The 24,508-nt window shown below is 36.4% G+C and overlaps 2 protein-coding genes across 2 annotated transcripts in view; both read left to right on the forward strand.

Annotated features, from left to right (window-relative positions):
• LOC109060683 (LIM and calponin homology domains-containing protein 1-like) lies at nt 1-16,002 on the forward strand. The gene is made up of 4 exons (XM_042772629.1): nt 1-468; nt 13,959-14,029; nt 15,139-15,208; nt 15,596-16,002. The coding sequence occupies exons 1-4, from the start codon at nt 361-363 to the stop codon at nt 15,788-15,790; spliced, it is 444 nt and encodes a 147-aa protein (XP_042628563.1). The 5' UTR covers nt 1-360; the 3' UTR covers nt 15,791-16,002.
• A 586-nt stretch (nt 16,003-16,588) lies between these two features.
• limch1a (LIM and calponin homology domains 1a) overlaps nt 16,589-24,508 on the forward strand; it is a 38,664-nt gene continuing 30,744 nt past the window's right edge. Inside the window, 7 exon segments of the mRNA XM_042772158.1 lie at nt 16,589-16,678; nt 16,794-16,995; nt 18,765-19,005; nt 19,208-19,387; nt 21,418-21,756; nt 22,996-23,277; nt 23,763-24,050. Coding sequence (XP_042628092.1) covers nt 16,667-16,678; nt 16,794-16,995; nt 18,765-19,005; nt 19,208-19,387; nt 21,418-21,756; nt 22,996-23,277; nt 23,763-24,050 — 1,544 coding nt within the window. The 5' untranslated portion in view covers nt 16,589-16,666.

A 24,508-nucleotide genomic window follows, 5' to 3' on the forward strand; every position in this document is an offset into this window, starting at 1 on the left:
TATTGTTCTCGTTAAATTCCTTTCCCCCGCGCTCTCGCGCATGCCAGTCTCCCGTTCTTTAGGAGGAGAGAGACGGAGGCTCGCGGGGCTGGGCTCTACGCATTGGCTGAAAGGAGACCTCTGGTGTTTTTTTAGCTTATATTTTTAGCAGCGGAGGTCGGATTCGTATTGCATCGCGCGTGGCTCATCTGCAGTGCTGCTGCGCGCTGGAGAACCGCAGTGTGTTGCGCTCTGAACGCTCGAGCTCCGCATACTGAACGCGCCCGCTGCAACGGCGAATGAGCTCAAGAAAACACGCAGTTCGGTCTGTTTGCGGAGCGCTGGATATCTCATATAGGCTTTCTTCTTATTTTTTTGGAAATGGCCAGTCCCGGAGACGATTCGGCTTCAAATGCCCAGCTGGATCAAGCTGAATCTGCTGACGCTTCGCCAGAACCAGCGTTTCAAGAAGCTCAGAAATGGATCGAGGTGAGTGACCCGTCCATACATGCTCACAGTCGCGTCATTTTAATGTTTGTTTCGGCACTCATATAAAGAGGTTACATTACGCTCTGAACAGCTTATAAATATTGCACCGTCACCTGTTGTGAGCGTGTGGAGCGTCTTTGGTTACAACAGCGCGGGGATCATGTGCGCGCGATCCGGGCGCTGTAAGCGGCTTTGATGGCTCACCGATTCTTTTCACTCACATGACAGCCATCAGCCTATTTAAATTTGCTGCTAGATTTTAGAATGCAGATCGAGTGGACGCTTTTCCAAACAAAATTTAGCTCATTTTGAAGACGTGCAGAAACAGAAGGATGCACTCATAATAGTCTGCGAGCGGAAACGCCCCCTTTTTGCGTTAGAGATTCCAGTTGTTGTCAATATCTCGTTGTTGTGGAAGCCAGGAGACACGCCCCCTTGTCCTACAGACCACGCCCCTTTCAAGGCCAGTCGTCGGGGCAGCGAACAATGCAAGCTCAGTCAAACAGTTTGTTTACGGAGCATTTGTGGCATATACAGTATTTATTCGACCTTGGTTTTATTTGACCTGATTGCGGCATGTGAATGTAGGACTATTTCATCCCCAGAGATGTTAAAGGTTTGAGATGTAGGTCTTGGTATTAATATTATGACCTATTTTATAGGTCGTGGATTGGATAGGGAGAATCCTCACGTCACTGATCTAGATATGAGACTCACTCTTGTGCATTAGATAAGGGTTTTTTAATATTTCAGATGCCATGGACCCCAGATGTGATCATTTTTGTGTACAATTTCTTGTGTAGAGACCAGATTTATAATGTGAAATATTATAAATATCTAAAATATTATTTGGGAAATATTTAGATTCTATTAAATTATATCGCCCCACGCCACTCATTATACTTTTTGGTGTATTATTTATTTACTTACTTACTTACTTCAATCCCATTTCTATTTATTTACGTGAATCCAATTTTTATTTAAATCTTTTTTTTTTTTTTTTTTTTTTCTAAATTTTTCGGGTTACCCCATCACTTGCTTGCTGACTATCAGTATTTCCTTATGATAATATACCTATGGTCCTTCAAAGTTTTACATATGTGACCCACTTAGTATACTGTTATTTAGCTGGAATATGCAAGTTAGATTAGTAGAAAAGATGAAGTTGCAAATATAGTGCACTACATTATGTAGATTTTTTAAATCGGATATTGCATAGTACTTTATTCTGGTCCTATATCTAGATATGGTAATATATTAATTGTATTCTAGCAGAGTATTTATTGTCTTTCAATGCATCATGAATTATTTACAGCTACTATAATGTGTTATGATTTGATTTTATAGGTAACAGTAATTGAGTAGCTATTTATTTCAATTAATTGATTCAAGGGTCAAGTATACTTGATATAGATGAATAATATAAGGTGAGATATTATATGGTTAAGTAAAAGTCCTTATTAAGTGACTCTGAAAATCTGTATTTTCTTATGATAATATACATATGGTACTTCAAACTTTTACATAATGGCCCACTTACAGACAGTTTTAGTGTATTGTTATTTAGTTAGATTATGCAAGGCCTTGCCTAGTTAGAATAAAAGATGAAGTTGCATGGGATTTATGTGATTACATTTCAAAGGTTCCTGCAAAAGTGGCCTGTATGCCATTCCATAATCCATTCACACTTTTTCTGCATTACTGTCAGTTCATTTATCTGTCTGTCTTTCTGTCCATGTGTCCATGTGTTTCTCTAAGTGACACAGGCAGGAGCTCATGTGTTTTAGGACGATCAGTATAAATAGACAGGCTGAAATAGCCCAGCACCCTGCTGCTCGCAAATAGTTTTAACTAAATTGGCACAGAGAGAGACATGGTTCTTCTGTCTCCTGCTAAAAATGCTTTTTCCTAAGTGAGTCACTGAAAGAGCTAGAACATTACAGACCAAAGCATATGGCAGACAGAAGCGTGAACAGCAGACTGCAATACAAAGATACATGGAGCTCTCATGAGACACATCCACAGACTGAGCTTCCCTGGAGTGCTCAACTGAGATGGGATCGATGTCAATATTTAGAATGCATGGCGATGGACAATATGTGACCCTTGACCACAAAACCAGTCTTAAGTGTCATTTTTTCAAAAATTGAGATTCATAGATCGTCTGAAAGCTGAATAAATAAGCTTTCCATTGATGTATGGCTTGTTAGGATAGGACAACATTTGGCTGAGATACAACTATTTGAAAATCTGGAATCTGAGGGTGCAAAAAAATCAAAATATTGAGAAAATCGCCTTTAAAGTTGTCCAAATGAAGTTCTTAGCAATGCATATTACTAATCAAAAATTAAGTTTTGATATATTTGCAGTAGGAAATTGACAAAATATCTGGAACATGATCTTTACTTAATATCCTAATGATTTTTGGCATAAAAGAAAAATCAATAATTTTGACCCATACAATGTATTTTTGGCTATTGCTACAAATATACCCCAGAGACTTAAGACTGCTTTTGTGGACTGATCTATCTATCTATCTATCTATCTATCTATCTATCTATCTATCTATCTATCTATCTATCTATCTATCTATCTATCTATCTATCTATCTATCTATCTATCTATCTATCTATCTATCTATCTATCTATCTATCTATCTATCTATTATTATTGCAAATCGCGAACTATTAATTTATATGTTAATAAAGGTGAGCTATTAGATTTTTTAAATTGAAAGTATTTTTATTACAAATGATGAATTATTAATTTAAATGGTATTCAAATTTTTCAAGTTGAAATTATTTATTATTATTATTATTATTATTATTATTATTATTTCAAATCATGATTTTATTTTTTTGGGTGTACCAGATGACAATTTACTACCTGTACTTACTTATCTACTTTTTTAATTAAATTACTAAATTACTTTTTTTTTATTTTCATGGCCCGTCTTCATAATTTATAAATAATTTGTAAAAAAAAAAAAATCCATATAATCGGTCTGTATATTAGGATTGTTTTAGGCAGAGTATCGTATGTCCTGCAGTCTTTGTTTAGTAGTTCCTCTCTCAGGGCTCATAGGTGTGTGCAGGATGGGCTATGGGACATTGTACAGAAACTGTATGAGGAAACACTCCCAGTGCATCTATCAGTGGCTAGAGACGGACAGCAGCAACCACATCGCATTACACACAGTCTTTCTCAGCCTCTCATATTTCAAGAGACTATCAGGTTCCAGAACACTTCTCTCTTTCTCTGCCTGTTTCTTTCAGTCCTACCATGTGACCACCACTCTCATAGACTCACCATAGAGACCATGTATGTGTCCTGTTAAATGCACTTTAACTTGTGGTCCACTTTGAGAGCATTTAAAGCATCTCTCTGGCAGATCAAGGGTATGAGGTCAAATGTGTGTGTGTCTAAGTGAAAGAGCCGGTACATTTGAGTACAGATGGCTCTGTCATATGACCTCATAAAGCCAGCTGTCACAGCTGTGCGGTCACACACACATACGTACGGATTAAATGATACAGCTTACACAGTGAGAGAGATTTGGGAGGCAGACACAGGCTGTCTACAGAATTCACATTCATTTTATACAGTCTAAGAACACAGGGATTGAAATCACAGACTGAATATGAGCTCTCCGTGGCATATATCACAAAAATATGAAGCAGCACAACTGTTTTCAACATTGATAATAGTGATACATGTTTCTTAAGCAGCAAATCAGCATATTAGAATGATTTCTGAAGGATCATGTGACAAGAATCTGAACTGATTTCTATAAGTCAGTTGTTAGTTAATCATGCATTATAGCTTGTGTTGTGTTTATTATTGTGTGCAGGAAACTATTGTGCACGACAAAATGTTAATAGATTTGTAATTATTGTTGCACATTTTTAATTTTTGAAACATTCACAACCATTTTACCATTTTACATCACAACTCTTCTTGTAAAAAAGTGTTACCTCAAAGGATTGTTTTCGGGATTGTAACAGTCTCTGATTAGCTTTTGATGAAGACATATTAATCTAATGCTCTCGTCTTATACAGCACAATTGTTCATGTTTTGTAAATGAGTCTCGTAGCTTATGTAAAGAAATGCAATTCTTTCCAGCATCAAAATCTCTCCAGCTTCACCACCCACCCTTGAGAGCACACACAATCTTGATGTATTTTGCAATCATTTAAACGCAGTGTTATATAACACTGCTTTTACTCATCTTGGAAAAGCTTTTCCTGGTCAGGGAATAATCTCCAAGTGTCCATGGAACGTTTAGTATAACTCCCATAATTCAGTGCTGCACTATATAAGGAGAGAAGAAGAGATATATAAAGTTATAGTAGAAATAGTATGAGTAGTATGCTATTCCAAATTCAGGCAGCAGACAGTGTGTGTGTGTGTGTGGCTGTCTTTTTGTGTGTGTGTGTGTGTGTGTGTGTGTGTGTCGTTTTGACCTCTGACCTTAAAACGGCACATGCAAATGCATTTTTTTCTGTCGTTGTGGCTAAATTTTGTCAGCGGTCGTGTTGGTCCAGGTCTTTGTTTGTGCACTGAAATTTTCAGTCGTGTATGGGAAACACCAGACAGCAAATAAAACAAAACAGGGCTTCCAAACTAAACCATGCAGCACAAATCTAATATCTGCACGGCCTTTGAACAGTGGGGCACAAGCCACTGAATATGGGTTTGTTGACCAACTGAACAACGCTGCATGAATCAGAGTCATGCACAGCACGATCCATTTGAATTCAACACTGTTTCAGACCTCAATGCAAACCACAAATTTTGCTGTTTTAATCATTGTAAACAAGGACAACAGGACAAAGCAGTGCAATGCACATACTTGAAGGCCTTTCAGTCCACGCATTTACTGTAATAACACAAACTGTATTTGTTGTTTTTTATCTTTCTTCAATTTTAATTATATTTGATGTTTTTTGTTTTTTTTTTATATTCTCTAAACTCTGAGAATAAGATAGAGTAGTAGAAAATATCTTACACTGAAAATATTCCCGGTGGGTGCAATAAATCAGGAACTATTAAACTTTCTTGGCCTATAACCCAATAAAACATTTTGTCTTTACTAATATAATGCAATATGCCGTCAGATAATTTCTTTGCTGTGTTACATTAAATAAATTGCAAAATATACACCCATTCTTAAAGAAATCGCTACTGTTCTCTCAACAAATTAAACATTTGAACATGAATAAAAATGATGCTAAAAAAGGTTGAAAATGATAATACATCCAGCTTGTACCAGAATTAAATATGGTTTAATATGATGTTTTGAGCTGTGTTTCCTGTTACTGTTACAAAATTGTGCTTTGCTAACCATAGTTTCTGCCAAAAATATCATAGTTGCTACAGTTATTGCTCCTACAATAAAACTGTGGTAACTTGGTATTCACCACAACTGTCATCCAGAAATATATGGAAGGTTTTTACACAGCTAGAATGTTTTTCTGTAGACCTAGTAACAATAATTGCAGAAACTGTGGTGTTTTGGTTGAAACTATGGCTACCATGTGGTTGTGGGATGCTTGATAGAATACATTACTTTTGACTAAATGGTCCCAGCACATACTTTTGTGAATATTTATTGCTACAGAACAGAATACATTTAGGAATTAATCTGAAACAATGAATTTTCTCTTATTAATATGTATTGTGCTTTCCTGTGTGTGCTCAGCCCCCTCGGTGCCTCTGCCCCCGTCCCACATACACATGTCATTTGCTTGGTTATTTTAAAATGCTTCAGTCACACACATTCTGTCCATCTAAATTTAGGGTACCTACAGCTGTCCAGTTCTTTTTAATACTTAAATCCATCATTAAGATATTTTTAATGCTGAACTGTTGGAGGATGGTCTCAGAAGATTAAAGTGCTGTGTATTCGTGACCCAATTAATATTTATGCACTTAATTATGGATTCTAGGTTGCAAACAGTTTGATGGAAAGCAATAAAAAGCAGTCAATTGCAGTGTGAAAGATAATCTGCATATGAGGTATGAGGTATTTGTGTTTTTATTCTGATTTTTAGGCTTTTATTAGCACTTTTGAACATTTTGCACATTGGTAAACAATAATTTTCTCTTCAAATTGAGAGTAGAGTGACATTCCTGTGAACAAATGGATAGATGAGCATAACATTTTTAAATCCGCTTTTGCCCATGTAATATCCGTTGTTCTTTTACAGCTTTTAATTTTCCTGTAGTGGTGAGAGAGTTTTCTGTTTAATCCTGTGTGTGCTCTTGTCTGGACGGATGAGCTGGAGTTGTCTATTTCAAACAGCCCTAGTCAGGTGGCCTATTTTCAGATGTATTTTAAGACGGTTCATCCTGAGAGACATCATCCCCTGTCTGTTTCTGCCTCACTGAGAGTAGGCCTGCTTTCTGCTGCTGAGGCTGTTGCTTAGGTGATTATAAGCAGGAATAGCACCCGTACACTGCTATTTTTGTCGGCATTTACTGATGATATCATGGGGCAGATTGTCAAACATGGTCTTTTTATGAATATGGTGCTTGTTGCGGAAGATTTTTAATAAAGGTCTTTCATAAAGCGTTATAAGCCATGAACAAAACCAACAAGAAACAAGGTAAATCACAACACCACAACACACAATATTTGATATATATATATATATACATAGGGATTTTTAATAAAGGTCTTTATTAACACACACACATATTTGTATTTCCCTTGCAGTTTTATATTTTCAGTTTGGATTTTATTTATAGTTCAATTTTTAGTTTAATAGTCATGCTTTTTTATTTTTTAATTTTTGTAGTTTTTTTTTAGTTCAATTTTTAGTTTAATAGTCATGCTTTTTTATTTTTTAATTTGTCTAATATTCATATTTGATTTTAGCTTTATTTCAATAACCAAAAACTACTTTTAATAGGTTTAGTTTTTTAAATATTTGCATAATTAATTTTTTTTTTTTTAGTAATTGTACTACTTGAACTTTATTTCAGTATTTTCAGTTTTTTAAAAGTTGTATATTTCATCTAAAATTTATATTTAATTTTGTTTTAGCTTTATTTTTAATTACCGAAAATATATATATATATATATATTTTACTAATTTAAGTTTTGGTTTTAGTTAACAGAAGTTCAGAGGAAAAGTTTTTCCCAAAAAAACACAAAGCCATGTATCACACACAAGGCAGGTTTTCCTTCACTGCATACACATGATATGATAAGCAGATGAGCTAGTTACTAATTTCAGTGTAATACAATAGTTTATGTTAGTCTGGTATTCCTGTTTTGTGTGTGTGTGTGTGTGTGTGTGTGTGTGTGTGTGTGTTTTAGTGAGATTTAGGCTGATTTGTTGCCAAAATAAAGCATTGTAATATGTGAGTGTGACAGACTAACAAAAGAGAGCATGATTTCGGCAAAAACTGCTGGCAAGTGAGATGTAGCTTTGAGTCAGCTAATCGGAGGCTGCCTTGAGCAGCTCACTGTTTTCTTGGCTCTGGTGAATGGCATCTTGGCCATTAAGGTGAAATGTAGCCTCTTACACAACTGCACTGTAGGGGAGCTGTTGCTGTGGGAATGTTGACTGGACTGTCATCAACAGGTGTAAGTGTGTGTGTGTGTGTGTCATCAACAGGGGGGGGGGGGGGGTGTTTGTGGGGTTTTTGTGAGGTTGGCGTAACTGCTTGTCTGCCACCAGAAGCTTTTTTGGTTTTTCCTAAAAATGTTGCCAGCAATCAGCTCTTTCTCTCTCTTATGTCTATTTCTCTATATGAATGAATTAGGCCAGAATATGAATGCAGGACTGTCATATAGCCTTTACAGTATTAAGAGCAGTTTCAGGAATTAACGTTTTTATTGAGGACAATATTTGCTTCTCAAGGCACATTTCAGTTTATAAGACAAATATCTTTAGATTTTAGTTGACAGTGTATTATAAAAAAACGTAAAAGTTGTCTCCAGGTCATGTCAACACTCTTACCATTATATTTTCCATTTTGGGATGATTAAGAGGTCACAGTGCAAGTTATTAACAATAAAACATATTATTTGTTTGTTAGGATGTTTTAAATCTTATAAAAATGTACCGTACAAAATCGCCTCATCACTCTGGAAATGGCATCAGTTTCAAAATGACCTTTTCAATTAATTATAACTACAGCTTATATAATAGCTTTGTACTACAGTTATGGTAGATGTTAATGTAAAAGCTGTTTCATATAACTGAGTTATGGAGTTGTTGAAGTGATTTCTTCATATTCGAGAATTAATTTCTGACTCTGGTCCACAGCAATATTGAGAATGTTGGAGCAGGCAAATGAATATTTGTATGAAAAACGGCTTGCCTCTAATTTATGTGTGTGTGCTCATCTGAAGAGAGCGTAAAGACATAAAGCGGAGGGAGAGTGAATCTTTCTGACAGTTAAAGACAGCTGCAAGGGATTTCTCAAAGAACTGTGTGTGATTCTGAGAGAGTGAATGTGTCTGTAGTGTGAAAATCACTATATGTAGCTGTGTCCTAAATCATGTCTCATATAGTGCACTGTATTTGCAATACCAACACTATTTTGTAGTGTTTTTGAGTTTTTAGAGAATATATTTTTCCCTGTATAATTAACTTATTTATTCAGCACAAAGTTTGGTATACACTGCTGTTTAAAAGTTGTAATATTTTCGAAAGAAATCTCTTATGCATTTATTTGATCAAAAATATAGTCAAAATAATAATTAGAGATGCACCGATTGCAATTTGCCTGGCTGATTCCGATTTTTTTTTTTTTTTATCGATACCGAGTTCTGTCGATTCTGATTTTATTTCTAAGAACTATTATTAACAGTATATACAAACAATAATCGACTTTTATTTCAATGCAGAAAGTTACAGATGTTCTCTCACTTAAACAACTCTCAAAATAAAGTGCTCTGTGACTGGAAAGAGGTAGAAATAACAATTAACTGAAAATGAGTTGCTGTAAGTAACAAAATGGATGACATTTCCCACTATGTTTATAAATGGTCATTTTTTCCCCCTAACATTAAATGTATCATCTTTCACATAAAATTCTTACATTGTTCCAATTAATTAATACATTGTTAATAATTAATAATTCAACAAACTCCATCTTTCCACTGCAGGAAAAACAGAAGCTGCATCTGAAGTGGCATTAGATGTATTTTGATGATCTAAATGATAGTGTATATTATATAATGATACCTATGCAACATATCAGTGTTATAAGAATCTTTAATAGTTTGCACCAGCACCCAATCCAGTTACATATGCAAAATACCATGCTTGAAGTCATAAACGTTCCCACCGAAAGTTTGTTACCATTGCCTCAATGACCCCCTGGAGGCGTGACCTCCACAGAAGTTAAAAGGACACTACATAAGTGACCTCCCTCTCTCATCATCTTCTGCTGCTCTTCTGGTTGTTGCTCTTGTAGGACTCACCAAGTCCCGGGGGCAGTGGTGAGTCTACAGTCATACTACAGTCATGTCTTCACTTTCCACCTGGGAGACAACTCGCCAGACTACCACTGAGTCAGAATAATATCTTTGGAGTTTGTCACTTCTCAAACCCTGGAAGAATGTGATCGCGATTCCAACACCATTGAGCCTTCTAGCCAACAAGACTTTCACCCGTGACTGCTTCAGGATGCTCATTCAACTGCCAAGGCGATGCAAGTATAGTACATTTAACTAAACGAAACAGAGGTTTAGTATTAGCTGTAGACCCCATTGTAAAATGGCTCTGATGGTTTCAGTCAGGTGGTTTACTGACTCCTTTTCCTAACGGTTTCATTCGTTCAGTCGCATTTGCCCCTCCCCCCATGTATGTGTGACTGTATGTTTGTTCGTTTAGACTAGTTATGTGTTAGTGTTTAGTTAATAAAACTTTCTGTTTTCTGATTCTGTCACTGCTTGTGGACAATGTCCCTTTAATGATTCCTGATCTTGTTACGTGCTCTAATACATTTGTACTGTAAGAAAGTTATTTTCTATGGTGACAAAAATATCATTACTTAAGAGTTGAAATGAAATTACAATGAATGTTTATGGGCCGAACTGATTAGTTTATGGTAATATTAATTCTGAAATTCTGAAATAAATAATTGTAATTAATTATAATTAATTGTAATTATTTAGATACATTTCCCTTTTGAGCTAATTTGCTACATCTGTTAATACCAGAAATGTATGCCTTGCCCCCTCCAGCCAGTGACGCCATTCTTCAATTGCCGCTTTCATGGCAAGAAGCTCTCGATTGCCCACATCATAGGTCTGTTCAGCGGCTGAGAGTTTGTGAGAGAAGTAGGCACATGGGAAAAGCTTAGGAGGATTACCTTGACGTTGGGAGAGGATGGCGCCAATGCCGGTGTTAGATGCATCTACTTCTACCATAAAAGGTATGTTAGGGTCAGGATGATGCAGAATGGGTGCCGAGGTGAAGCAGTTCTTCAATCCTTTGAAAGCTTGAACAGCATCAGTGGACCAAGGAAGGTTAGTATTCCCTCCCTTTGCCATTGAGGAGAGTGGAGCAGCGACAGAGCTGAAGTTCCTGATAAATCTTCTGTAAAAGTTAGCAAATCCCAAGAAACGTTGTAGTTCCTTCACTGTGGTAGGTTGAGGCCACTTGTGAACCGCTCGTACTTTGCTCTTACCTATAGACACCCCTTCAGGGATGATGATGTTACCGAGAATGGAGATTGAAGTTTGATGGAATTCATATTTTTCTGCTTTGGCATACAGTTGGTATTCAGTGAGATGCTTTAATACTGCCTGGACTTGCTTGATGTCCTCCTCTAAAGTGTTAGATTAGATCAAGGTGTTATTATCAATGTATATGATTAGGCACTGGTTCAACGTGTTTCTGAATATGTTGTTTATGAAGGACTGGAACATGCACGGACAGACTATTGGACAACCTGAATGGCATAACAATGTACTCGTTGTGCCCACTGGTGGTGGAAAAAGCAGTATTCTATTCATCCCCTTCTCAGATGCGGAGAAGGTTGTAAACAGAGTGCAGATCTAGCTTGGTGAAAACTTTGGCAGTTTTGAGCTGCTCTAATGCTGCTGGAACCAGGGACAATGGACATCGGAAATTGACCGTTATTTCATTTAAGACTCGATAATCGATACAAGGATGAAGGCCACCATCCTTCTCACCCATGAAGAAGAATCCTGCTGCTCCCGGTGAAGTGGATGGATGAATGAATCCCTTGGCTAGCTCTTCTTCAATGTGTGTTTTCAATGCTTCAGCCTCAGGTTCTGATCTATGCTGCACGGTGCCAGGTAGCAGTTCTATGACACAGTCACTGGGTCCTTGCTGGAGTAGTTTTGAAGCTTTGGTTTTACTAAAGGCTTTAAGCAGATCACCATACTCTGAAGGTATATGTGGGGCTGAGCTGGTTTTGTTGATAACAACAGCAGTGCTCACAGGTATGGGCATGATGGACTTCAAGCATTTAGACAAGCAGTTGGGATCCCATTGCATGATCTGTTCCTCACGCCAAGAGATTTGTGGATTATGGTCCTGTAGCCAGGCATGACCGGGTTGTGTGGAGAATGGATGACGAATAACCAAATTATTTCAGTGTGTTATACTCCGACTTGCAGAATGAGTTCAGTAGTGGTGTATAGTACATGTCCGTTCCATAGAGTTTTGTCTGGCCAGAGGAGCACAAGCCCCCTGACTGAGACAGTTTTTTTTAAGACAGGTGTTCTTAAAGGAATAGTCCACCCGAAATCAAAAATGTCCTGAACATTTACTAACCTTTAAGCCATCAAAGATCTAAATGAGTTTAATTTTTCCAGAGGAACAGATTTGGAGAAATTTAGCATTATGTCACTTGCTCTCCAGTGGGTCCTCTGCAGTGAATGGGTGCCGTCAGAATGAGAATCCAAATAGCTGATAAAAACATCACAATAATCCACAAGTAATCCACATGACTCCAGTCCATAGGTTAACATCTTGTAAAAGGAGTATATTTGTATTAAATCCATCAAGTTTTTAACTTCGAACTGTTGCTTCCACTCTTAATGTCTAATATCCATTCTGTTGCTTACTCCATTGAAAAAGATGTCTCATCTGATTCAGGAGAGAAATATGCACAGATCAAAGTATGTTTACAAGTGAAAACAGTCCAAAACAGTTCTAAACAAATATATTGGTAGATTTTCCCATGAGAGGACGACAGGAGATGGACTTTTTCACTAGAGGAAGCATTTTTATGGATTATGGACAGGTATGTTGCCTAGAAGCAATTGTTTAAAGCTAAAGCATATTAATGATGGATTTGTTTATTACAAACACACAGTTTTTCACTTCACAAGATGTTAACTGATGGACTGGAGTGGTGTGGATTACTTGTGGATTATTGTGATGTTTTTATCAGCTGTTTAGACTCTCATTCTGACGGCACCCATTCACTGCAGAGGATCCACTGGTACACAAGTGATGCAATGCTACATTTCTCCAAATCTGTTCTGATGAGGAAACAAACTCATCTTGGATGGCCTGAGAGCGAGTACATTTTCAGCAAATTATCAATTTTGGCTGAACTATTCCTTTAATAGTGTTCTGTGACTTCCTTTCCTAACAGCAGCTGAAGAACAACTGACAATGAGTGACCTCGTACTGATGTACAGGTCAGCTGTTTTCTGCTCTGAGAGAAACTCTGTGCAAAGGTTTAGGGGCTAACAGGTTTATAGGTAATTGTGTGTATGCTTGCAGGTTTTGTCTTCATTCCAAAGTGCTTTGCATTATTGAAACTTGTAATCTTTATTAATCTCAACTACTAGGTCATGTACTTGGCCTCTTGGCAATAGAGAGCCTTTTTTATTTTTCTCTCTCTTTTACACACACATGCTTGTTTAAACGTGTTAAGTAAGGACAGGTTATGTAATACTAGTTTAGTACTTTGCTTGTGCACATTAAATGCACACACACTACCCACAGTTTATATAATCACTCACACTCAAAGAAAAACATACATATATACATTGTTATACGTACGTACATACATACATATTTATATAATTAGACCCCCCCCCCACACACACACACATTGTGCCTCTTGAATGTGTTAAGTATTACCCTAATAACTACCAGATTTTTGTATAAAAGAAGAAGAGCTGTTTTAGAGCTTGTTTGTGAAACCCTTGTTGTCTTATTTAGTTTTTAAACTTAAAAAGAGCATTAGATGTGTGAGCACACATACATATTATAAAAAGGAAATATCATAACTGATTAAAACATGAAGAATTAAGCTTTGAAGCCTCCCTAAACAAATCAAAAGCATCTGTTTGGTTAGCATTTAGACACAAATCATACTGTAAAACTATAGCTTTAGAAGGGGACATTGGTCACTAAAAGCATTTGACTACATTCAAACTGCTTCAGTCACATTAGCACTCTCTTACCTTATTTCTTACCAAACATTTTCAGTTCTTTTTCTTACTGATAATGTTTTTGCTTTTCTGTTTGGTTGGCAGGCAGTGACAGGAAGAAGTTTCGGTGATAAGGATTTCAGAAGCGGCCTGGAGAATGGCATTCTGCTCTGCGAGTGAGTTTTACACACACACACACACACATACACACACACACACACGTTTGTTTTTGTCAATTGTGGGGACATTTCATAGGCATAATGGTTTTTATTCTTTACAAACTGTATGTGCTATTGCCCTACACCAACCCTACACCTAACCCTACCCCTTACAGGAAACTTTGTGCATTTTTACTTTCTCAAAAAAACTAATTCTGTATGCTTTATAAGCGTTTTGAAAAATGGGGACATGGGTTATGTCCTCATAAGTCACCCTCTCCTTGTAATACCTGTGTCATACTCATGTCATTATACAAAGTTGTGTCCTGATATGTCACAAAAACATGCACACACACACACACATACTGTAAATGTAAATGAAAAATGTTCAGTGGAAGTTAGGTTTTCTGTGGCAAAGTGCTTAAAAACATTAATTGATTAAATGCAGGTGCTATTAATTCGCCAGTATGGAAGTATGAATTCAAAATACATAACATGTTTGTTTAAGCATCATTTACATTTAGGAAATTTTTATGTTAAAGAGGACAAATAAAAGCCTAATTCTGATCACTACACTACTGTTCAAAAGTTTGGGGTTGGAAATATTTTTATGTTTCCTCTTAAGTCTTCTATGCTCAAGGATGCATTTATTCCTGTACATTATTTATTTATTACAATTTATTCCTGTGATGCAAAGCTGAATTTTCAGCATCATTACTTCAGTCTTCAGTCTCACATGATCCTTCAGAAATCATTGTAATATGCTGATTTGCTGCTCCAGAAACATTTATTCTTTAAAAAACAGATCAAAAGAACAGCATCAATGTGAATTTTTTTTTTATTTACATGTAAAAGTCTGTACCATCAATAAATAGAGTGAATGTAATGCAATTAATGTAAGTATTAATTTCTTTTAAAAATATCATGCAGACCCCAAATTTGTGAACAGAGTGATTTTTTTTTTAAACAATTTTTTTTTTTCATTTTGTAGTCCAAACTGTAATGAAGAAAAAAGAAAGGCAAATAAATAAATCACAAAAATAAGATGGTTATGAGTCAACCAACATATTAGGGTTCCAACATATTATGCAATTTCTCTCTCTTTCTCTCATCATATGACTTATTAGGTTGCTGAGTTCAATCAAACCAGGCCTTGTGAAAAAGATCAACAGACTTCCAGCACCCATTGCAGGACTGGTGAGTGTGGTTCGTGTGTGTTTGTGTTGTTCTGTGCCTGTTTGTGTCAGGCCAGTCTCAGCACTGCTGTCTCAGAACAAATCCAGTGCTGTCCCAATTTGTGTGTGTATCTGTGTATGTTGTGTTGTGAGTGTGGTTCGTGAGTAGCTTATCAGTGCTTTAAAGTTATAGCTCAAAAGCAATGTTTTGAGAACTTTAATTAGATACAAAAATCCTGGTATTGTAAGTTTCATGCTAGACTTTCCAAACGTAAAGGAAAACTGCCTCAAACACATTTTTTACATCTTTAGTTGCTTGTTTTGATAACATGCAGCTCATCACACATTGCCTGTAATTGTCACATACAGCAGGCAGCAGGTGCATAATATGTGTCTTTCCTCTCATCAGGATAATCTGACCATGTTTCTGAGAGGATGCGAAGAGCTGGGATTGAAGGGATCACAGCTGTTCGATCCTGGAGACCTGCAGGATACGTCGATACGAGCAAACTTAACGTATGTGTGTGCTTGTGTATGGGCGAACAGACAGAAGCAGGAGGAGGAAAAAGAAGTTTCAGCTAAAGAAGCTACATTTTTATTTTAATTGGTTATTTGAATTGTTTAATGAGACTATAAGCTTAGCCAACAGTTTTTTTTTTTTTGGAGAATTTTGGTTAATCCACATTCAAGGAGATACAAGATGTTTACAATTTTAAGATGTAACATTCAGCAAGGGTTTATTAATTGAGCAAAAGTGCGTTTTACATCGACAAAGACTTATATTGTTACAAAAAGTATATTTCAGTTAAATGCTGTTCTTTTAAACTTTCTATTTATCAAAGATTTTTCTACAAAAATACTAAACAGCAAAACTGTTTTCTACATTGACAATAATCAGAAATGTTTTTTGAGCACCAAATCGGCATTTTAGAATAATTTCTGAAGGATTGTGTGACACTGAAGACTGGAGTGATGATGCTTAAAATTCAGTTATACATCACAGAAATAAATTGCATTTTAAAATATATTAAAATAGAAAAGAGTTCTTTTAAATTGTAATAATATTTCACAATATTACTGTTTTTGCTGTATTTTTACACAAATAAATGCAGCCTGGGTGAGCATAAGAGACCAATCTTACCGACCCCAAACTTTTGAATGATAGTAAATCTCTGTTGATTAGATGGAAAACAGCTGTTTTCTCTCTCTCTCTCTCTCTCTCTCTCTCTCTTTGTTTTGTCTCTGTCTGTATTTGTATGTTTATGTATGTAAGTACACTGAACTGACTGTTTTTAAACTTTACATGTCAATAAGTGTTTGATTTACATTTTTGCTGATTTTTTTTTTTTTTTATTCTCTCCTGTGTTTTTTGAATGATTTTACAGATTTACATTTTTGCTGGCTTGGTAAAGCTGCTAACAGCTGTACAACATATAACGGCCCCACACTCGACCTGAAAGAGTTTGAGGGGCTTCTTTCCATGATGCGAAAGGTAAATCAATTTTTGCCAAGAACACTAAACCTATGAAACAGCTTGACAAATTAAATATTGTTATAAACACTTTTATGTTTTCAATTCTTTTTTTATATTTGGTTTTTGTGTGCAGGAGTGTGTAAATGAAGAGTTAGACTCCCCTAAGCGCAGTATAAGGGACAGCGGTTACATCGACAGCTGGGAATCGGAGCGTTCTGATTCGCTGTCTCCTCCGAGGCACGGCCGCGAAGATTCGTTTGACAGTCTCGACTCGTTTGGCTCACGATCACAGAACACACCCTCACCAGACACAGTTATTCGCTGCAACAGTGATGGTATGACCTTCTCTTCTATTTATTTCTTGTCATCATGCTAGTTAAGTCAGTAGTCATGAAATATTGTCTATAATTGTGCAATAATACATCGCATGATTTTACTGTATTTTTATCAAATAAATGCAGCCTTGGTGAGCATAAGAGACTTATTTGATGGTAGTGTGTATATATATTTTATTTTTACTTTATGTGACATTGAATTGTCAATGCACTGAAAATAAATGATCTCTATATCTTATGCACACACACACACACACACACACACACACACACTTACGTCAGACAGCAGACATTCATGCAAGAGCAGCTGGGGGTAAAAATACACTCGGCACACAATCAGGAACTCTGGACTCAAAGAGAGGAATAATACATTTCCACATATGTGCAGTGTGTGTGTGCGAGAGTGCAGCTGTTGGACTGGACAGACATTCACACACTCATCTGTGTGCTGAGTGTGAGAGGCTCTATATGAGCTGCATCTGATTACTGAGTCCAGACATGGGCGGACTAAAAACAGGGACCGAAAAAAAGCTCATGAAGCTTCTAAACCATAAATTATATTTATGTGTGTGTGAGAGAGAGACTTTCATTTCAAAGATAAGCCAGCACTCTTATTTTCATTGTTTGATTTTTGTTATTTTAAAACAGGAGTCTGCAACTTTTTGACAAGTGCATTTTTAACTGTTCTTATTAATTACATTCACACAAAGTTTTTATTAAAGCCAACCAGTTTAACTATGATATTGAAAATAACATAAAATAAAGAAAATACATTTAATGGACATTTTTAAAAAGGTTTCTCCTGAAATAATTTTTGAATCTTTGTCATATAGTTAGTTGAAAGACTCTATATAATTGTTATTGTTATTTTTGTTGTATGTTGACTTTTTAAGACAAAATTGTCAAATTATTGTAAACATTATGTTGAAAGGATATTGATTTAATTGTCTGAATGATGCAGTTGAATTGTTTTGGCCATGAATATAGTCATTGCTTCTGACATGGTGTTACATTTAAAAAAAAAAAATAATAATAAATAAAATAATCAAATTTTAATTTAATTAATTTTAAAATAAAATAAAATAAAATAAAATAAAAAACACTTGACAGCTTTATTAAGCACTGCAATATTAGATTATTTATGTGAAAATTTAGGAATAATAAGCTGACTCTTGCTGATTAATGCAATGCCAACAATTCAAATTAAAGACATACAAACTATCTACTAAAGAAAAAATCTGTTGCAACTCACATCCTTTAAATTAGTATGACATTTATACAATTAAAATAAAAAATTAAATATTTATAGCTGACTATTTTTTTCTGCTTTTGTCCCACTTCACTTATTTCAGTTATCTGAATTCCTTTTATCTCAAAGCTAAATACGATAGACTTTATGTGACTATGCGGAAGTTCTATAGCAAGAAGCTTTTGGCATGTTGATGTGATCAAAAACTACATAAAATAAATGCATGTAATATTCTGTTGCTAATCCTGATGTTATATGTTTAGACAAGCTTAAATATATTTACACTCAAATACATGTTCTAAGCTTTCATTCATGTCGGCGTTGATTTGGATGGTGGTCAGATGGCGGCATCAAAAACCAACACGCAATAGATGAAATATGAATGCTGGTTCTGTCTGTAAACACCTAAAAATATGAAATACTAATACCAAATGCCAATACATTTAGATGAATGAATAACAATAAGTAAAAATGATAAAAACAAAGCATGTTTCTTTCTCTAAATATGTCCTTCTGACAGACTCTGAAGGTGACGCTGGTCAAAGGAAGTTGCCAGACGTGCGCAAGGATGACATGTCTGCCCGTCGCGTGTCCTACAAAGAGCCTCGCGCAGCTCTGCCCTTTAATCAGTATCTGCCGAACAAAAGCAACCAAACCAACTACATTCCTGCCCCCCTGAGGAAGAGGAGGAGCGAGAGAGAGGAAGACTGGAGGAGTCTAAGCAACTCAACGTCTCCTGTAGGAGGAGAAAGACCTCTCAGGTAATCACAGCCGCTATGATAAACAGTAAGTGTTTGGTTTGTTTGGGTTCTCAGGAGGGTGCTGGAAATCCCTCTTCTGGCTTCAATGTGGCTGAGACACATCATGCATCTAAACAAAAATCAGTACACACAAGCATCATCTGTTTTCATCTGTCAGAGTTTGTTTGATTCTGTACTGTGAAATTCCCATTGCTCCCCACAGACAAGAGCGTGTAGAAGTATTAAAAGAGGGGGCTGTCGCATCTCGCAGCCTTGCGCTTCAGAAAAATTTCACCTGGGCGGATGAGAAAGGGGTAGAGCTTGAGGAGGCAGAGCTTAAGAAAATGAGGAAGCTGGAAAAGGCGGGAATTAAAGTATTACCTGCCTCTGTGCGATATAACAGGTCAGCGGTTGAATGCATGTGTATGGAGCGACTAAAAATATTAACTAGTTGTGTGTAGGGCCTAGTAGTTAAACACAAAGCTTGTGTGTCATTTAACCCCAGGTGGCTTTGTCGGGAGTGACCCAGTGTACTTTTGCTTTGGATTTGTGCTGCTGAGAAATGTTTAATTTACATTATGGCATGGAGTGACACTGTTGTGAATTAGCTTTAGCCTTTGTAGCTTAGCTAATGTTTTGAGTTGATATCAGGTTGTGAATTAATTGGATGACTACTCTGAATCTGTGCTAGGTTGAAATGAGGAGTGTGTGTGTGTTGTATTGAGTTGAGCATATTACGCTAGTTATGCTAATTTGACTTATTCTGAAGCCCTGATGTCTGCATCACCTCCTGAAATGAAAGGACTAACATCTCTCCGTTATAGAGTGCAACAGTTGGGTTAGTAAAGTAAAAATCCCATCTATTTTCTCCACAGGAGAGTTGATTTTGAACAAAAATGTTTAAAGACAGTCACCAGTCTACATTATTTAAACTTGTTTTTAAATAGTCATGTTCAAAAGGGGAATTTCATTGTTAAAAGTTAAATTATTGGTGATTATGTAGATTAATCTTGATCAATCAGAGAACTGCGACAAGAAAAATGTGTTTAAAAAACTCTTTAGTAAATCTCATGAAGGGCTGCGAATAATGTGAAGTTAGTTTGCCTGCACTCTCAAAAAACTTAAATATTTGTATGCATGAAATGTATATTTTGCAATAAACCATATATAGTTGTGCTCATACGTTTACATACCCCTTGCAAAATATGCAAAATGTTAATAATTTTAACTAAATAAGAGGTATCATGAAAATGGCATTTTGTTCTTTATTTAGTACTGTCTTGAATAAGCCATTTCACATAACAGATGTTTATATATGCTCCAAAAGACAAAATAATAACTGAATTTATAAAAATGATTTCATTCAAATGTTTACATTCCCTTGAATCTTAATACTGTGTGTGGTTTCCTGGATGGTCCACTACTGTTTTTGAGGGACTCATACACAAGTGAAAGGTGAAAACATTTATTGATTCTTAAGAAGGCAATAAAAGTGAAAGGTGAAAACATAATTTTTGTCTTTGGATTATCATGTTAATCATACTTATTTTGTCTTTTGGGAAATTATGTACAGTAGGTACTAAATGGAAAAAAAAGATCTTTAAACAAAATAAGAAAAATGTACACATCATCATCCTGTTCAAAAGTTTATACCCTCTAGGGTCATAATGCATTGTGATTCCTTCTTGAGCATCAGTAAATGATTTCACCTTTTATAATTATGTATGAGCCCCTCAGTTGTCCTCAGTGTGAAAAATCATTGTCACTGTTGGAAAGGGTTCAAATATACAAAAGATGCTGGAAAACCAAAGAATGTGTAGGAGCTGGAGGATTTTTCTGAAGAACAGCAGGCAGTTTAACTGTTTAGACAGACAAGGGACTCATGAACAACTTTCACAAAACATAAAAACAGTTGTGGATCATCCAGGAAATGACACACAGTATTAAGATCCAAATGTAAACTTTAAAACAAGGTCCTTTTTTATAAATTCAGTTATTATTTTTTCTTGTGGAGTATATATAAAACATATGTTATGTGAAATAGCTTATTCAGGACAGTACTAACTAACGTGCAATTTCATGATCCCTCTTAGTTTGTTAAAATTATTGACACATTTGCATATTCTGCAAGGGGTATGTAAACTTATGAGCACAACTGTGTGTGTGTGTGTGTATATATATATATATTTGCACATTCTGCAGTGTATATATATATATATATATATATATATATATATATATATATATATACACACACAGTATATATAATCAGTATCTTTAAATCAATTGTTTTACATTCCTTATTTTTAATTTGATTATTTCATTATGTCCATATGGAAAAAATAAATGGGAAAAATACTTGCGGAACAATGCGCTGTTGCACTCTATTCAAAAAATATATTCAAATTTTGTCATGGCAAATTTTCTCCTCAGTCCAATTGTGAATCCTGTGGAGGCCAGTAAACCCAAACCACCTTCACCAGACATCATTCTCCGACGTGACAATGAGTTCATGCGGGCCACCGCTCCACATCAGTGGGACTCGAATGAGGAAGATGATGATGAAGAAGCAGAACGGAAGGTTCCAGATGTCCAAAAGGATGATCTTGCTTCTCGCAGAGCACGCATGAATCAATTCAAACCCAGTGTGGCGCATCACTTCCTGCCAGGCTCTTGTGGCTGGAAGGACCGAGAAAAATGGGAGGGAATCAGGCTGGCATCCCAGCATGCCGTGTTGGAGAGGATGGAAAAAATGGCACAGGAGAAAAGAAGGTGTGCTTTGTGACAAAGAGTGATGGCGTCTCATGCTCAGGGATTAGTTATGTTGGCTTTACAAATCTAACTTGGTGTTATTGGGCAATTTGGGTCAGAGTTTTCTTACAGGCCACATTTACACTGCAAGTGACCCAATTCCGATTTTTTCCTCCCATGTGGCACAGATCGAATATGGCCCACAAATGTGCCGGCTTGTGCACAGACAAGTGCTTCAGTCTATTGCTAACTGTTTCAGATTCCTACTTAAACTTGACTGACTTGACAAATTACTTCAGCCTGTTCTTACTTAGTATGCTTTGTTTTTTCGGACTGATCTGGCTTTTGATTTTTTGGTTCATCTTTCCCCTGCTTGAAGCCCAACCAGAACACCACAGCAACTGCTTAGCGACCACTTAGAACACTCCCTGCTTAACTACCATAATTCTGTCATAACAACTCTCGGAAGTTTAGCATGGTAATATACATGGTAATGTTATTGGAGTTTGGTTGAAAAGATCTGCTATGCTGCTACTGCGGCAGAGCAAATACATAGACTTTCTACTGCCAAGAAATTCACAGATATGCTGCTGTGAGCATGTAAGAAATACTTCTGCCGCACATATAACACACATGAAACTCCCCCGTAGCAGATCTATACAGGTGGAGCTAGGGAGGATGAGGGTTTTGGATGTGTGCTGCAACTGCTACAGCAAGCACCAGCCAAGTATTTGAACATTGAGCAGCAAGCTCATTGGATGCTGATGCGAACAGAAACCAATCAGCTGTGCCATCTAGAGTTTCATGACAGAACTTTGTATTACAATGCACTGTCAGAAAAATTAACTAGCAAGTGACGACTGTTTTCTGATACAATAGTAACTTTATTGTATTGTCAATTGAACCACATTGATTAAAAAATAACTGCCGTAGAGAACATATGCACATGCATGCTTCAAAAAATGGTGCTTTCATTATCATGACGAGCTAAATTGAGACTGCAAGTCCACCTGTCATACTAAAATGAAACTGTTCTAAACACAGGACGAGAGTTGTAGTTTCAACCATACAACTTTACGATGTTGTTCGCGAATGTTTGTTGGAACTTTGGTTTCGGGAAACACAGAATCATTGAGCAATGTTGCTAATAATGAATTTGCATCCATAGTTCTATGGCCAATATTGGTATTATTGATGTTTTCTGAGGGATTTATGGGTCCGCTTTTTTGTATTTCTTATAATGTTACATTTCTACCACAGTCAGGCTGACTCCGCCTCCCCTGAGGTGCCAATCATAACTCGTAAGGACAACCCTTTCCTGAATCCTGAAAAAGACAGGGGAAAAGAGAGGGATGAGGAAGATGAGAAAGAGGTAGAGGGGAAGATAGTTGTCCCAAACCCACACAAAGATGATCTTGCAAGGAGGCGGACTGGGGGAGGGCCACGCCCTCCCAAAGATGCTCATCAGTCATTGGTCCAGACTTCCATCACTCAGTCAGACCTGGAGACATGGCAGAGACTCAAGATTAATACAGATAGCAGGTGCCTCAAAAACAAACACACACTTCTCTCACACTTCTGCTCTGTATACGCTTATTTGAGCACAGTATCAAAAATGAACACTAATTGAGCGCAGAATAATTTGACTGATTTACTGGTCATTTGGCTGGTAACTTTATTAGGAACTGTAATATTCATGGTTTGAATTTTACTCAAAGACTGTGATCCTGGAAGTGACTGAAAATCTGGAATAAAGAAATAACTAAATAATCCAATTGTTATAGGCACAAATAAATGAAAAATAATAATATGCTTAAAAAAATGCTAAATACAGTTTTTAGGTTGGTAAAAAAATATTTCTAATATGATTTTAAAATGTATATTTGAATTTTATCTAAATAACAATATTTTAATATATACATGTAAATAATTAAATATTTAAACTAAATATTTAAATTCACTTGCTAATTGCATGTGTGGAAAAAGTTAATGTCATTCCTCCTGCTTACCTTCGTACTGACCTACAGTGAGTCTGACTCCACCGATGCTGAAGTGTCAATCATAACTCGCAAGGACAACCCCTTCCTGACCTCTGAGAAAGACAGTGAGTGTAAGCAGGAGAATGAGGAGGGTACAGACAGAGAGAAAGGGGCGAGGGTGGTGATGCCTGATGTAAAGACAGATGACCTGGCCAGAAGGCGGGGCCAAAATGGGCCTGTCCCACAGAGGGACCCCCGTCAGTCATTGGCTCAAACTACCATCACTCAGTCGGACCTGGAGAAATGGCAGAGGCTCAAGATGAATACAGAGAGCAGGTGCCTGACATTTGACCTTTACCTTTGACCCTGACCTAACATGACTCAACGACACGCTTCAAGATTTTTTAGAAGTTTTACACTGAGCTTATCTAATCAAATTTTATGTTTTATGTGTTTTTTAACACATAAAACCGATGACACACCAGTTTTTGAAATTAAGTTTTTTGTCCAAGAAAATAACCTTTTTTCTGGTATGTGTCTATCACTGTGTCTTAACCAGAAGTAATGTAATAAAGCAACAGGCAATAGATTTTTTTCCATTTTAATTCTATTCATGAGTATGCTATATGATAGAGCAGGGGCAATAAAATGTTTTATTCATTTTTTAGAATGTTATTTTATTTTTAATCTTGCTTTGCAGAATATTTACAACTGTGTTATCAACCTTAGAAAATGCTATTTAAAATACACTGTAGTTCACATGTTTGGGATCAGTAAGATTTTTTTATTTTTAT

The sequence above is a fragment of the Cyprinus carpio genome, chromosome A1 (assembly GCF_018340385.1).
Source record: "Cyprinus carpio isolate SPL01 chromosome A1, ASM1834038v1, whole genome shotgun sequence".
NCBI classification, from domain to species: Eukaryota; Metazoa; Chordata; class Actinopteri; order Cypriniformes; family Cyprinidae; genus Cyprinus; species Cyprinus carpio.

Excerpts from the sequence above, each read along its gene's own strand:
- LOC109060683 (XM_042772629.1), top strand. The coding sequence starts at position 361 with ATGGCCAGTCCCGGAGACGATTCGGCTTCAAATGCCCAGCTGGATCAA. Across the intron at positions 14,030-15,138 it reads AATGGCATTCTGCTCTGCGA|GTTGCTGAGTTCAATCAAAC; the intron begins GTGAGTTTTACA and ends ATGACTTATTAG. Across the intron at positions 15,209-15,595 it reads CAGCACCCATTGCAGGACTG|GATAATCTGACCATGTTTCT; the intron begins GTGAGTGTGGTT and ends TCCTCTCATCAG.